The 12,997-nt window shown below is 42.1% G+C and overlaps 1 protein-coding gene across 2 annotated transcripts in view; it reads right to left on the reverse strand.

Annotated features, from left to right (window-relative positions):
- Positions 1 to 666: 666 nt before the first annotated feature.
- The window catches only part of hecw2a (HECT, C2 and WW domain containing E3 ubiquitin protein ligase 2a), a 44,701-nt gene continuing 32,370 nt past the window's right edge, over positions 667 to 12,997 (reverse strand). For both annotated transcript variants that reach the window (XM_069154932.1, XM_069154933.1), the window contains exons 23-30: positions 12,388 to 12,540; positions 11,414 to 11,512; positions 9,227 to 9,356; positions 8,968 to 9,114; positions 6,774 to 6,888; positions 5,025 to 5,110; positions 4,614 to 4,726; positions 667 to 3,850 (exon numbers count right to left, since the gene is read on the reverse strand). In XM_069154932.1, the coding sequence (XP_069011033.1) occupies positions 3,739 to 3,850; positions 4,614 to 4,726; positions 5,025 to 5,110; positions 6,774 to 6,888; positions 8,968 to 9,114; positions 9,227 to 9,356; positions 11,414 to 11,512; positions 12,388 to 12,540 (955 nt within the window). In that variant the 3' untranslated portion in view covers positions 667 to 3,738. The remainder of the gene's footprint in view (positions 3,851 to 4,613; positions 4,727 to 5,024; positions 5,111 to 6,773; positions 6,889 to 8,967; positions 9,115 to 9,226; positions 9,357 to 11,413; positions 11,513 to 12,387; positions 12,541 to 12,997) is intronic.

Here is a 12,997-nt window from a genome sequence, read left to right on the forward strand (position 1 = left end):
AAATTAGACTGTGTACATCGTACATATTAGAGTTAAGTATAATTATGAGATAAAAACAAACACAAATATGAGAAATTCATTACAAATTCTCACTTGTTTTCTCAAAAATGTGGCTTTTCTGTTTCACAATTATCTCATTTTTGAGGTGGAAAGTCCAAATTTTGACTTGGTATGTCATACTTGGTCAAAAGGTAATTTACCACGAGTATTTTTATTTTATTTTTGGCATTTCTAAAATGCAATCTATTTTTTTTTTATAATGCCTGAAAAGAGCTTCCACATTTATCCATCCACTGTGAATTTATCAACATCTAGCAAAGCATTTGGAGCGCACAGGGATCTTACCGCAGCATCGATGGTAAACCGTCACTGCAACTTTTCATAGAACCATGCAATCACAAATGTATTAGGTAAGTGTGTCATAATTTTATATATTTTTTAAATATATTTCACCACATACTATATTTAACGTTTTTATTTAGTTAATTTCTCCTATTTTTCTTTTAGTCTTGTTTACCTAACTGGCTCAAAAAGGTTCGGACTTTGGGTTCAGGAGAGGACTGTGTAATCAAGGAGTGGCGGGTTTTATAATCTACTAAATGGACAATACTCTTTTCAAGAGTTTTGAACCAATTGAATGAGCAAATAAGGATCATGTGTCGTTAATCAAAATTTGCCATTTGTTCTCTTTTTATTACAATCATTGGAGTGAAATGGAGACACACATACAGGAGCTTTGCATAGAGTGGAATTCTGAAAATTGGAGCCGGTCCTGTCAGAAATGAAAAAGGAAAGACAAGAGGCGCGGGTGTCTTCATATGGACGTGAAGCGGAGTAGCCAGTCTTACCAATGCTCTGCACCAGAAAAGCCTCATTTTATGGGTGATGTCAAAGTGACCAGGTGGTGTATATCCTAACGTGAAGCGGTGTCGCCCATGCCACAAATCTACCTCTCAAGCAAACATGATGTGATGCTCTGTAAGGATTCGGCAGAAAGCCAGACGTGGGAAGAGTTTTGTTAGACTGAAACAGAGAGCAGGCCTAATGGTTGACTTCGCAAGCCCCAAACCTTTGGTACATTCGGTGCAAAATATATATTTATACACACAACAGGACAGACAGACATACATACAGTATACATTTATATACAAAGAGACAAACAGGACTGCACACATGGTACACGTACATGTGCTCTCACGTTTCACAAAATCAAAACAGCCCTATTGATTCATCGCCTGTTCGTCAGCAATGAACCATAACCATCGACCTATTACTAAGATAGGCAGACACGCACATGTGAAAGTAACAACATCGTAGAAACATGCTGCCAAGATACTCGCCGTTACACTGTCATAAAGAAAAACAAACTACCGCATTCACACGTTGTCCATTCCCAGAGCTAAAACTAACTAAAGCACCTACTTCCTACACTTTGTTCCCATGAGCTTTAACACTCAAGGTATGACAGTGTCGGGTAAGCATAAGGCCGCATGCCTCGAGTGAGCACCACAACCAAAGTGACACAACTTTACCAGCTCCCTCGCCCCCTTTTGTCTGAATGGGTAGCAATATCCTCATGCAAAAAAAGCTATTAAGGACAGTGTGTTGCACTATTTCAGCATGCAATATCGAGCTATAACACAACGCCACCTAGGTGTCTCTGCCGGGCGCAGCTCACAGAGCTCACCGGGAAGATCCTGCATGCATTATTGGGGCTGGGAGGAGGACGGGGGTCTGGAACATGAAAGTCTGCCTCCACATCTCACATATGTGGGGCCTCTCTACTACTGTTCCAGCCCCTGTGGTTTAGCTCCGACAGGACTTTGTACAGTAGGTGTAATCTCGCATGCACCCCGTAGAAAATGAGCATGTGTGTTTTTCATGTGTGTGCATGTGGGAGAGTGTTAGACAGACAGAGTGAAAGCGGTCCTCGGGGGTTTGGGTTGTACACTTATAAAGAGTGACAGAAATGTTTTTATCACATGCTTTTGAGACAAAACTCTTTTGTCTGGCATGAACTCGACATGAACGAGTCCTCTTGTACAATAATCCAAACCGCCATCAAGGCCGGTGTTTGTTCCTGTCACCTCTGGGCAGGTCATTCAGTGAGGACAAAAATCACTGCTTCTTTGATTTAAGTGCTGCAGTAATGACAGAACACCTTATCGCCCCCTTGTGGTGATTCAAGATTGTTTTTAAACCTACAGTTTCCCCAGCTTTGATTTGTGACACATTTTTTTTTTACACACGAGTCAAACTTCCCTTTTGAAATGATCACTTTATGCTCAGGAAGACCCGAGAGGCACTAAAAAAAAAATATCCGACCATGACCGGGCTCGTCTCCTTTTAAGCTGACGAGGCCCGCTCCGGTGCCAACGTCAAGCAAAGCGCCTCCTCATTCCTCCAGCAACCGTTTGATTTCCTGTGTCTCCTCTTCGGCCTGTGCGAGATTTTCGTACATTCAGTCACTGATTTGGTACATTCATCACTTTCATTGTGTGGGAGGGGATTACATCAGTGAGGAGGACCTTGTGTGTGTCGTACTTACGAGCGGGCGTCATCTCGTCTGTGAGAAAGTGCTCATGAGAAATGTGTTTGAACGACATGAACCCTGCATTTCTATCTGACCGGAGCGTCAGTAAATGTGTCTGGAAGTGCACCCGAAGGTGCAAGGCTCACGCTGCAATACTGTATGCATGTGATACTGGTTTATCCTTGTCGTGTACATGCAGAAACAGGACTGCATTTTGTCTGGTGTGTCTTTTTCCGTTTGAGCTCCGGTTAAGAGCCCTGAAGAAGTCGCACTATTGAAGGTTAACAGTCCGGACCAGAACCTGCCGTCGACATCGCAACGGGTCGCCGACACGTCCATAAATACCACCGTTGGTTTGTGAATCGTCGTCCAGCTTATTCAGGAATCCAAACTGTGAAAACAAGTGTGTTTTCAGTCTTTGAACAACTGATTCGTGTTGGTTTATCAGCGTGTATTCGTGCACACCAGTGTACCCCCCCACCCCCACACACCCTCCGTTACGCAGGCAGGGAGGACCAGCCAACATCCAGTCCGAAGGCTAAAATGTCACATCTTTCCACACTAGTAAAAAAAAAATCTCGGGGGGGGGGGAAACACTGGTTTGCACTGGAAATACAAAGAAAATGTGTTTATGTGTGTTTGTGCAAAAGGTGATTCATGTGTGTTGAGTTTATAACACTGCAGCCCCAGTGCGGGACGAACACAGTTTTGAGGTCCAGAGAAGGGAAAAGGGAGCTTGGTGGATTTTTGAGCAGCTGTCTCTGAGGTGCAGGTTGAAGGAGGTCTTCCTCCTTCAAGAGGAAGAGGAAGAAGAAGAGGAAGTGGGAGGTAACCAAGGCCATGAACTAAAGAGATAAAGCACACATGTGGCTCAGTGAACGAAGGTTACCATGAAAACAAGAAATCGTACCGCACAGCCTTTCTGATTACTCTCCGATTCTCCGTCTTTCTTCCCGAAGGCGTTTGCTCGATTGAAAACAATAGAGAGAAAGGCAAAGAATCGGAGCCCGCGTGCCGAGGGATGTAAAGCCAGTCGGAAAAAAAACAGCAGCGTTATCCACGGGGTGGGTGGGGTGGGGGGTTAGTTGCCTTTTGAGGATATTAGTTTTATTGTCCATGTCTCTCTCTCTCTTAAGTTAGAAACACGGATTCCCAGATGGTTCTCTCTCTCCCGAGTTCAAACCTGGCTGCGGGCCGATTCGAGGTCACTCCAAGCCGAACGTGCTCGTTTCCTCCACAGCAGTCACCAGCTTCTCGTAGAGCATGGAGAAGGAGGGGTAGGGGGGCAGGTCCAGACGATTAAAGCAAGTGTGAGCCCTGAGGAGACACACCGAAACATTATCAGACGGATGTTCAGATGACTCATCTGTGAGGTTTTTATTCTTTAACCTCAGTCAAATAAAAAAAGACATTTCAATTAAAAATGGTTCAAATGGATCATCAGTAACTTTTATCCAGTCGGGATCTGCTGTCACACTTCATCTTTAGTAGTTTTATTGAGAATGCGCACAACATTATTGCATCGGAGAGAGAAGATTAATCTTCACTTTTTAGTTGCATTGATGTCACATATTTATTTATTTATTTATTAATGTCTTGTGTTGTATTTTTATCTGTTCTTATGCATTTTATTTCATTTTTACGTCTTTAAATTTAACATGTTTTTATGTTCCTTTATATCTGTTTTTATGTTGAACACTCGATGTAATTTTCTCGCTGGAAAGCACTTTGAGCTGCATTTTTTTTGTAGGAAGGGCGGAATGCAAATTAAGTTTATTATTATTGTTATTATTATTTATTTGACTTGAGATAAAAATGTAACACCGTCCTCCTGCAGGTTAAAATAATATGGCTGTACTGAATAAGTAAGGAGAAAGGATTGCTGTCCTCTGTACGCTGCCAAACAAACTATTATGATCCGTTGTGCACACTAAATCATTCAGAATCTGCTTTAACACGGAACATTTCATCTTGCTGGGAAACACTTTTACAAAATTAAATTTAAAAAAGCACAACCCTCCACCCATTCTCCCTGGTAATACACTTTAGAGACAGTCGTCCCATAAGGCGGTGATCTTACCTGGGTAAGGAGGTGATCTTTCCCCACTTCTCCACGCAGAACCTGCGGGGTCCATTACTACCTCGTAGAGAAGCAAAACCCTCGTAGGGAATACTGGAGGTGCCTGTTACAAACTGAAGAGAGGAAAGTCTCAAAAATCCTGTTATGTCATTATCCTTAAAACTGATGTAAATTAGAATTTTCAGAAATTTGATTTTTCTTTTTCCACAGTTTCTGTTAAACAAGAAAACAGCATGCAAACGAATGTAATTACAAAAAAGACAAATCGAAATACCATCTTTCTGCAGCCTTGAAGACAATTAGCAAGCTAAGAGCTGCACCACTATCATATAATGAAGTGAACACGACCCAGCAGCCAGCCTCCACACGGGGGCAGCCTACGCTCATGTGGTCGCCCCACGTGCCCCCTACCTGCAGCAGCCTCAGCCTCTGCTCATTGTTGAATCTCTCCACAGCTGCCCAGAACCAGCGGATCACTATGTGGTTGTCATGGTAACCTGAGGGGAGATAGAAGATGATTGTGCATGAGTCAGATGAATAACAAACAAGGCCTCCGTCCCTTGTTCCCTCTCTCTCTCTTTCTCCGCTGTGATTTTTTTATTTGAACGGGCGCTGCCGTTTGATGTTTAATGGACGGAGCAGTTTTGTCCATCTCAGTCGATTCCTCTATTAAAAGAGCCTGACACTGAGTCATGGCCATTTGTCAGTTTGAGCTGCCTTGTCTTCCAGCTGCTGGCGGCTTTTCAACTCCATTGGCCGGACCTGTAAAAAGCCTTTTAATGTGTTCTCTCTTATAAAGGATGGATACCGGCGCTTTCATCCCGCTTCTGAACACAAAATGTATCACAATGATTAAAAAGCACCGACTCCAAAAGTTTCAAACTCATTATGAGAGTACATGAAAGTGAAGTTTAATATAGTTGTTATATTGGTAATGAAAATATTTTTAAAACTCAAGAGTCATTATTTACTGTATCGTAAGAAAAAGAGTGTTTTACCATTTTAAATGAATCAAATTCAATTGAAAAATTAGAGAAGAAAAGTGTAAACAAACACAAAAAAGGCCAGAGATGTAAAGCTAAAGTACACCCATTGTTTTTTTTTTGATGTTATGCATTTTGAAAGTGCATTGAAAGACATAACCATAAATAATAATACGAGTTTGGAAAATAAAAGAAATAATAAAGCAACAGCAAAAGTTTTAAATGCGTGGGGTACAATAGAGAGCAGGGTTGGGTGGTGATCAATGCACATCTCAGCTTTCCTCTGATTGTAGGCTAGGAAAAAGCACATTTTTAAGCCTATAGCTAAAACAAAAATGGAAAAGTCGTCCGTCTCCTGAACCTGTGCTGAGAGCTGGTTTTGATAGCTCAACACCCCCCCTCCCATTCTGATTAACAGATGTCAATTGATTTTAATTAAAATGTCCAAGTCTCTATTTTAAGCCTCTTTGTGAAAATAAACAAAAATTATGTTTGACAGTGATTCTCCCTGAAAGAAACTTCAGAAACATCAAAACTCTGTTTATGCCGGCTAACAATAGTGCTGTGCTGCTAACTGACTGAGCTACATTGTAACCCAAAGCGTCCCGTTGTCTTCCCTTCATAAAGCCTTCCTATTACGATCTTTTTTAGAATGCGGCAGGAGAACAAAGCAGCAGCTACTGCAAGCAACTACACAGCAACTCTTCGTGAAAGAGGTATATTAAGTTAAACCAAGTAGAAGTTTGGAGAAAAGTCTCAACTTCCTCCGGTTCATAGTCTTTATATAAAAATGGACGCAGCTTCTGGGTCTAAAAAATGAGGCTGATGCCAAAGTGCCTTAAGATGCAATACCACCGAGTTGACTTTTTGTAATAGCGGCTGACAACAAAAAGCCTCCGGCTCCATAGACTCACATTCAACTAGTCTCATAAAAAAGTCAATACATTTTTTTCACAAGTTATCTCGGTGTTGTAAAGTCGCTCCTTCTTATTAGTTTTCTGGTGGTCCATTGGGAAATAATCCTTATTAATTCATTAATTAGACAATAAACTTCAAAAAGCCGTGTTTTTAAAATTTGTTTTCGGCAACAGAAAAAGAGCTTGTGTTTTCTCACGTTGCCGTCATTGTGCCACAAACACTTTGATCTGCATCTCTGCTCTCCTGAAGCTTCACATACCTCCTCTGTACTCCGTGTTGTTCCTCCAGTCGGCCAGGTCGATCTCCGCAGTGCCGGCGATCACCAGCTCCAGCTCCCTGGCATCGAATACGGACACCAGCCGCACATCCACCACCTGACAAACACAACCCACACACACACGCACACGCACACACACGAACGCAAATGGAAACACACGGTACAGTCTATTTATTTATCAGAGGCCTCCCACATACAGTACATCGGATGGTTTGACGTGTTGGGAGCTCAGAGACAGCGCAGATACAGTAGATGATGTATCGTGGAGGCTCACTGTGACTCATTATTGTGGGAAAAGTTTCTGTCAAGTTGTGTAGAAAACCAGAGCCCTCAACGACCCCGATGTTCGTTCATCCTGCCAGGAGAGGGATTTCAGCGCGGGCTCGGTTTGTACTATTTATTTCAACACATCAGGAAACAGCTGAACATAAACACCAGTCCAGTCCCAGTTCACTTTGTCACACGCTCAGATGCCAACATCCCTTTTCCTCACCAGATTTCTCACTAATATTTGAGCTGTCAGTAGAGTTTCAGCACATTTACTGCAACCATAACAGGATGGAACAGGTACCACGTCTGTTTCATCTTCACCCCCTACAATACCATTAAAATATGTAAATTTAGAGAAACAAAAAAATGTAGATTTAAATCTGTCTTCAAAAATACCCCTTGCAATGTTTTCTATTTAATGTTTTTATATGTACTATTTACACAGTGTACTCTTAAGTTATTTTTACTTTATTCTTTTATCTTCTTACCCTTGTTAAAATGGGAATATCATGTAAACATGCTTCATAAGATAATAGGTTTTTGTTCCAAATGAAAATAACAAAAAAAAAGTAAGTTTGCTGAAGATAAACAGACCAGTAAAAAGTTAATGTACCACAACATAATTGACTGAAATGCAATCCTACTTCGTCATTTTCTCCTTTGTATTTTTAGCCTTTCTGTGACATTAGCTGTTTGTTCAAATGCCAGATGTCAATCGGGGTTTCTACTGGCACAAAACAAAAATAAAGACAAATATCCAGGAAGTGAATGCAATAACGCAGACACACTGAGCCACTGATATCAATCAACCATCCTGTCACAGAGTATATTAGAGCCATTATGAGCTATAAAGGAGAAATTCACAATTTTTTCACAAGGTTTTGTTTCTTCAATCATTTGTACTGTTCATACCGGCAAAAGATCCTTTCCAGTACGATTTCAGGCGAAAGACTGTGGGTTTTATCCCTCATCGTTCATATTGGAAACACAATCTTTAACCCTCAGAACCAGAAATGTCAGAGCCTCGTCTGTTTGACGAAGCTTAGAAGAGATCGTTACGCTCTGAAGCGCTGCGTTCATCTCCACACCCGCTACTCTTAATTGAATAATTCCCAATAAGTGCCGATCGCTTCACAACGTACTGTATTTCAAAATAAACAGCAGAACTCACCCTTTCTGATGATATCTGTCGTTTGTCTGTGCGACAAAGTGTTTTGTGCTAGTCCACTTTTGAAATCACAGCTGACCCCTCTACTGTCTCTGGCTTTATATTCCACTTTGTATTAAAAATAATAATAATAATAATAATAATAGTAACGTATTTGCAGGCCTACCTGCCAAACAAGTCATTAGCATATATCACAGGGCCGTATGTCCTGAGTGTGAGTCCCTGGTTCGGGGCCCCTGGCCACCCAGAGTCATCAGACATTTACTTTCTGTCAGGCACTGAGCACATATTTTTTCAAACTGCTAAGTCATACAGTGTCCTACAAACGTGGTTTAGATATTCACTGATTTTAAACCACCTGCTCTACACAACTATAAAAATATATCTCTACTAACAGCGTTTTCTGGTGAGATATATGTAAAAACATAATTTCATAAGGCGATTGTTTTTGGTCTTGATATAAAGGCTAATAAAAAAAAAAAATCTCTAAGTATTATCAAATTAAGTGATGAAAGATCTAAATAGCCTCGACTGTTCTGAAAAAAAAACCAAGATATGGCATGAACGGTTAGCCCCTATAATGACCAAGATATGAACTTAAAATTGAAAGCGGTGAAATTACCCTGAAAATAGCAGAGGTTAAAGACGGCGTGTGAACATGAGGATCGATTAGATTAAGTAAAAACCAGCCGTGTGGGCAGCTGACTACGGTTTATATCCTGTGTAACTGTGCCGTACCTCGTAGAAGCCTCGGACCAGGCTCTCTGTCTGCTGGGCCACTCCTCGCTCGATACGCCACTTCACCATTCGCTCAATGTACTCCTTCTTGTTCTTCTCTGACACGGGGATACCAGCCCCGCCCGGCTTCAGCTCTCTCTCGGTTATCTGCACAATCACAGGGTTCACGAGAGGTCACAAATTAAACACAACGCACGAAGACTCATCTTGTTCAGTCAAACACACACACACACACACACACACACACACACACACACACCTGTCCGAAGACCTCCTCGTTGACGGTGAAGGTGAGGTCCAGCATGTCCTCGATGTCGTTGTCCTTCATCCACTGCAGGCTCTGGTGGAACTCCTCGTCCAGGAACTCCAGGTCGCTCAGGTCACACGGGCTGCGTGAATGGGAGGTTTTCGAAGAGGTCACAGAGGGCTCATCGAGGTATCAATTGGCTGGCCTACTCATAAACCACGGCTTCATCGTAAGGGGTGAGGTTGAAGGTTAATTGTTGCTGTACCAGCTCAGTTTTGACAGAGTTGAGTTGTTTATCGAGACACAAGGATAATATATAAAAGTCAGAATTTACAGCACAATATCTTGGGCTAAACTCAGGTTGTATGAAGATAAATGACCCTTCACCTAGCTGTTTTTTTCTCTCTGTATCTTTACGTTTATTACAATTCTTAATCAGAAAGGTATTATGTTGTTATTTTCAGGATAAGTTAGGCGACACAAAAATGTCATCCATTGCTGTTTGTATACGATACACGTAGTAAAGTTTTTGTAAGAAATAAATACAAAATAGTCAAATATTAATCCCACCACTGTTTCCAACCCGCATTAGATGATGTAAACAGGAAGTATGGTGTTGCCGTGGAGACAGGGAGTTAGCTATTTGTAAAATGTTTTTCTTTTGGTTTGTATGTCTTTACATTTTAGTGACTTATGCACCACAAATAAGTAAAGAAGCAAAGACAACAATCGCCTGGAAACCTTTTTCCACTAAAGAAAAAACATCTGGAAATGCTGATTAATAAGCAAAATCTAAAGTTATAAGGGGTGTTTTTTTTTATTATTCTATAAACTGTCATGCACAGTTTGATATCCATTTTCTTTACTACAGTTAAGCAGTTCATTGCACAAAACACATTTCTTTTTGTTTGATAAATGTTAATCTGCACAATAATGATGAAGCCAACAAAGGATCATTGTTGCTGAGGAGATTAAAAACTCATATTATCACATAACCATTTGTCCTTTGTGCAGACATTTGCCACAGTTTAAGGTTGCTTGGACGAAGCTATTAATAAGGGTGTTGCTCCTACTGATATGAAACGCAGCCAGCTGCTGACTGAGAGCATCTGACCGAAACTTTCACATTCTCAGCAGGTCTACGTGGCTTCGTGAGGGAGGGTACGAGTGGGAGCGCTCGTTCCCTGCAGGCTGCTTCTCCACAACAAACAGCTCAACTCGACTGGACTCCATTCACCTTTTGGCACCTCGTACTTTTCTGGATTTCGTTTTTTATCGTAGGTAGCGGCCTCCTTATTGTAGCTTGTCGTCACGGGGACGCCTTGTGCAACTACTACTGTGATGTCGTCTTAAACATGATGCACACACATGCCGGATCTTTTCACCAGTAAACAAACAGAGGAACTCCTGCACCTGCGGTTTGGCCACTAAAGTAGCTCGGCTGGTGGGTTTGTTGCACACTGATAATGCAGTGATGATTCAAGCGACGATTCTCTGTGACCAATCAGTGGTCATGTCAACGGAGGACGTACCAAAAAAAAAGAAAAAGGAAGTCGTCTCAAGTCGAGCTGTACCCAAGCAAGGCAACCAGCAGTGACGTCACCCGTCGGTTTGTGAACTGCTTTAATGAAGCCTCGAGTTCGGATTTGTCCGGCGCCATCTTGCTAGTTTGGAGCGGTTTGGAGCAGGAAGTGACCATATTTGGACGAGCTGGGGGGGAGCGAGCGGTGGATCTGATATCCTATATGATTGGAAACCCGACGATACTACGTCCCGCCCACCAATAGCTGTAATCGGACTGCACCGCAGGCCTGTCAATCAAACAGACACGCCCCTAAAATCCAAGCTTTTTGAGGCTTATTTTCTAGTTAATGATGGGAATATTTTCAAATGGACCGCCAGAAAACTAACAAGAAGGAGTGAATTTAGCTGGCAAAACTGAGATAACTCTAGGAAAAATGTTTATTGACTTTGAATTTAATGAGAGAAGTTAAAAGGGAGTCTATGGAGTCGGAGGCTTTTTGGAGCCAACCTCTAGTGGCACTCGGTGGTATTGCAGTTTAAGGAATTTCTGCATCTGCCTCATTTTTCAGATCCGGAAGCTACGAACACTTTTATATACAATCTATGGCCGTACCATGTGGAGGAAAAGGAGCTTGAAAACAGAAAGCCAGTGGGAAACAGGCTGAGGAGACTTACATGCGAAGAAGGCCCTTGTAGAAAGGACGGGTAAAGAAGGCATCCAGCAGGTACTGATGAACCAGGGCCAGCCCCAGGATGCGCCCACTGAAGCGAAACCTGGATACAACATGGAAAATACAGGTAAATATAGGTGTCAACATCAGAGCATCAGTGCCTTCAAATCAGTTCTCAGATAAAGTCTCTACGATGAATACCAGATGAAGTGGGTTTACTCTTTCTGAAGACTGTTGCAAACTGATTTTAAATCTTTCCTGGCAGCCGAATAAACAAATCAGACAGCTTGTGAGTACTTTCCATGATGCATTTCATGTCGTATCTACCAGGCAGGCTTAAGTACAATGTAAAGTTTACCTTCCCGACTGAAGATGCACCAGATGGTGACATGGTAATGACAAGAAATCAGAATCCCAGAGATTTACTGAGAGAATGGCACTGAGTTACAACAGCGCTGAAGCCCAACCAGCAGGGAGGATGAGGAGCTGTACAGCTTCATCGTCACCGACCTCGCACTTTAAAGACGCTTCTCAAACCTGTCTGTCTCTAACATCAGACATTGTCTCTACAAGAAAAAGAAGTATTGACTTGACAGTCTTCAAATTTTCTTCCTCTAGTTTTGTCCAGCGTGACAAACAATCCCCTGAAGATTTGACGTCACGGTGCTAAATCTGTTTTCCTCTTCTGCTCGGTTCGGGCTGTGATCACTTTCCTGTCTAATAGTCTACTCATCCATTCATCAGTCTGGTCATCCATCCATCCACACAGCCATCCATCCAATCACCATCACCGAGGCCATAAATCGACTGGTCAGCCAAAGATCAAAATTTCCACACGGCATCCTGCAAATTGCTTCCGTTTCAGGATCAGCACACAGCAGTCAGGGCGGACGACGTTAACACTTTACAGTCAGCGCAGAAGCAGACGTGGCACCAACAAACATACAGATGAAGAGTACGGATTGATAGAAAGCTCACCATTCATGGTGGTTGTCTACAAAGGCAGACATGGGGCTGATCTGGACTGTATATGTGTCGTTGGCTGAATACTCGAACAGTCCGTAGTACGGGTTGAAGAGTTCTCGAGACACCAAGAAGAAAAACTCCCTGGAGGGCCCGCTGTAGTCCAGCCTGTAACACACACACTCCATAATAATAGATGGCAACCTGCTGCTTTTCTGCAACTACTGTGCAGTCGAGGAGGGATTTCAAGGAGCAATGTAGGTGTAGGACATGAAGCGTGAATTACAACAAAGATAAACCTCCACAATCATTGACCCTCGTGCATTTGAAACCAGAAAAGGACTTAAAATAATAAAATTAAGTGATAACTAAGGGTGTGTTGCAAACTTAACGCTAATTATTTTTCCTGTCTTTTAGAGAGTTTCTCATTGAATATTCTTTTGTGTTGATCTCTGGACTGACTTTGAGTAGCAGCACGTTAAGGTGACCAACTAGTAGCAAGACAGAGGAGCTAATGTACCAAACGACCAATCACAGATAGCTATTGTTCGCCTAAGGAACTCCTTCTCCTTTGTTTAATTTGAAGTGATGTAACTTGACGATTAAAGTTTCATTTTTTGTCAAA

The sequence above is a fragment of the Embiotoca jacksoni genome, unplaced genomic scaffold, assembly GCF_022577435.1.
Source record: "Embiotoca jacksoni isolate LCO1_2020_lvr unplaced genomic scaffold, fEmbJac1.0.p SCAF_2, whole genome shotgun sequence".
Taxonomy (NCBI): domain Eukaryota; kingdom Metazoa; phylum Chordata; class Actinopteri; family Embiotocidae; genus Embiotoca; species Embiotoca jacksoni.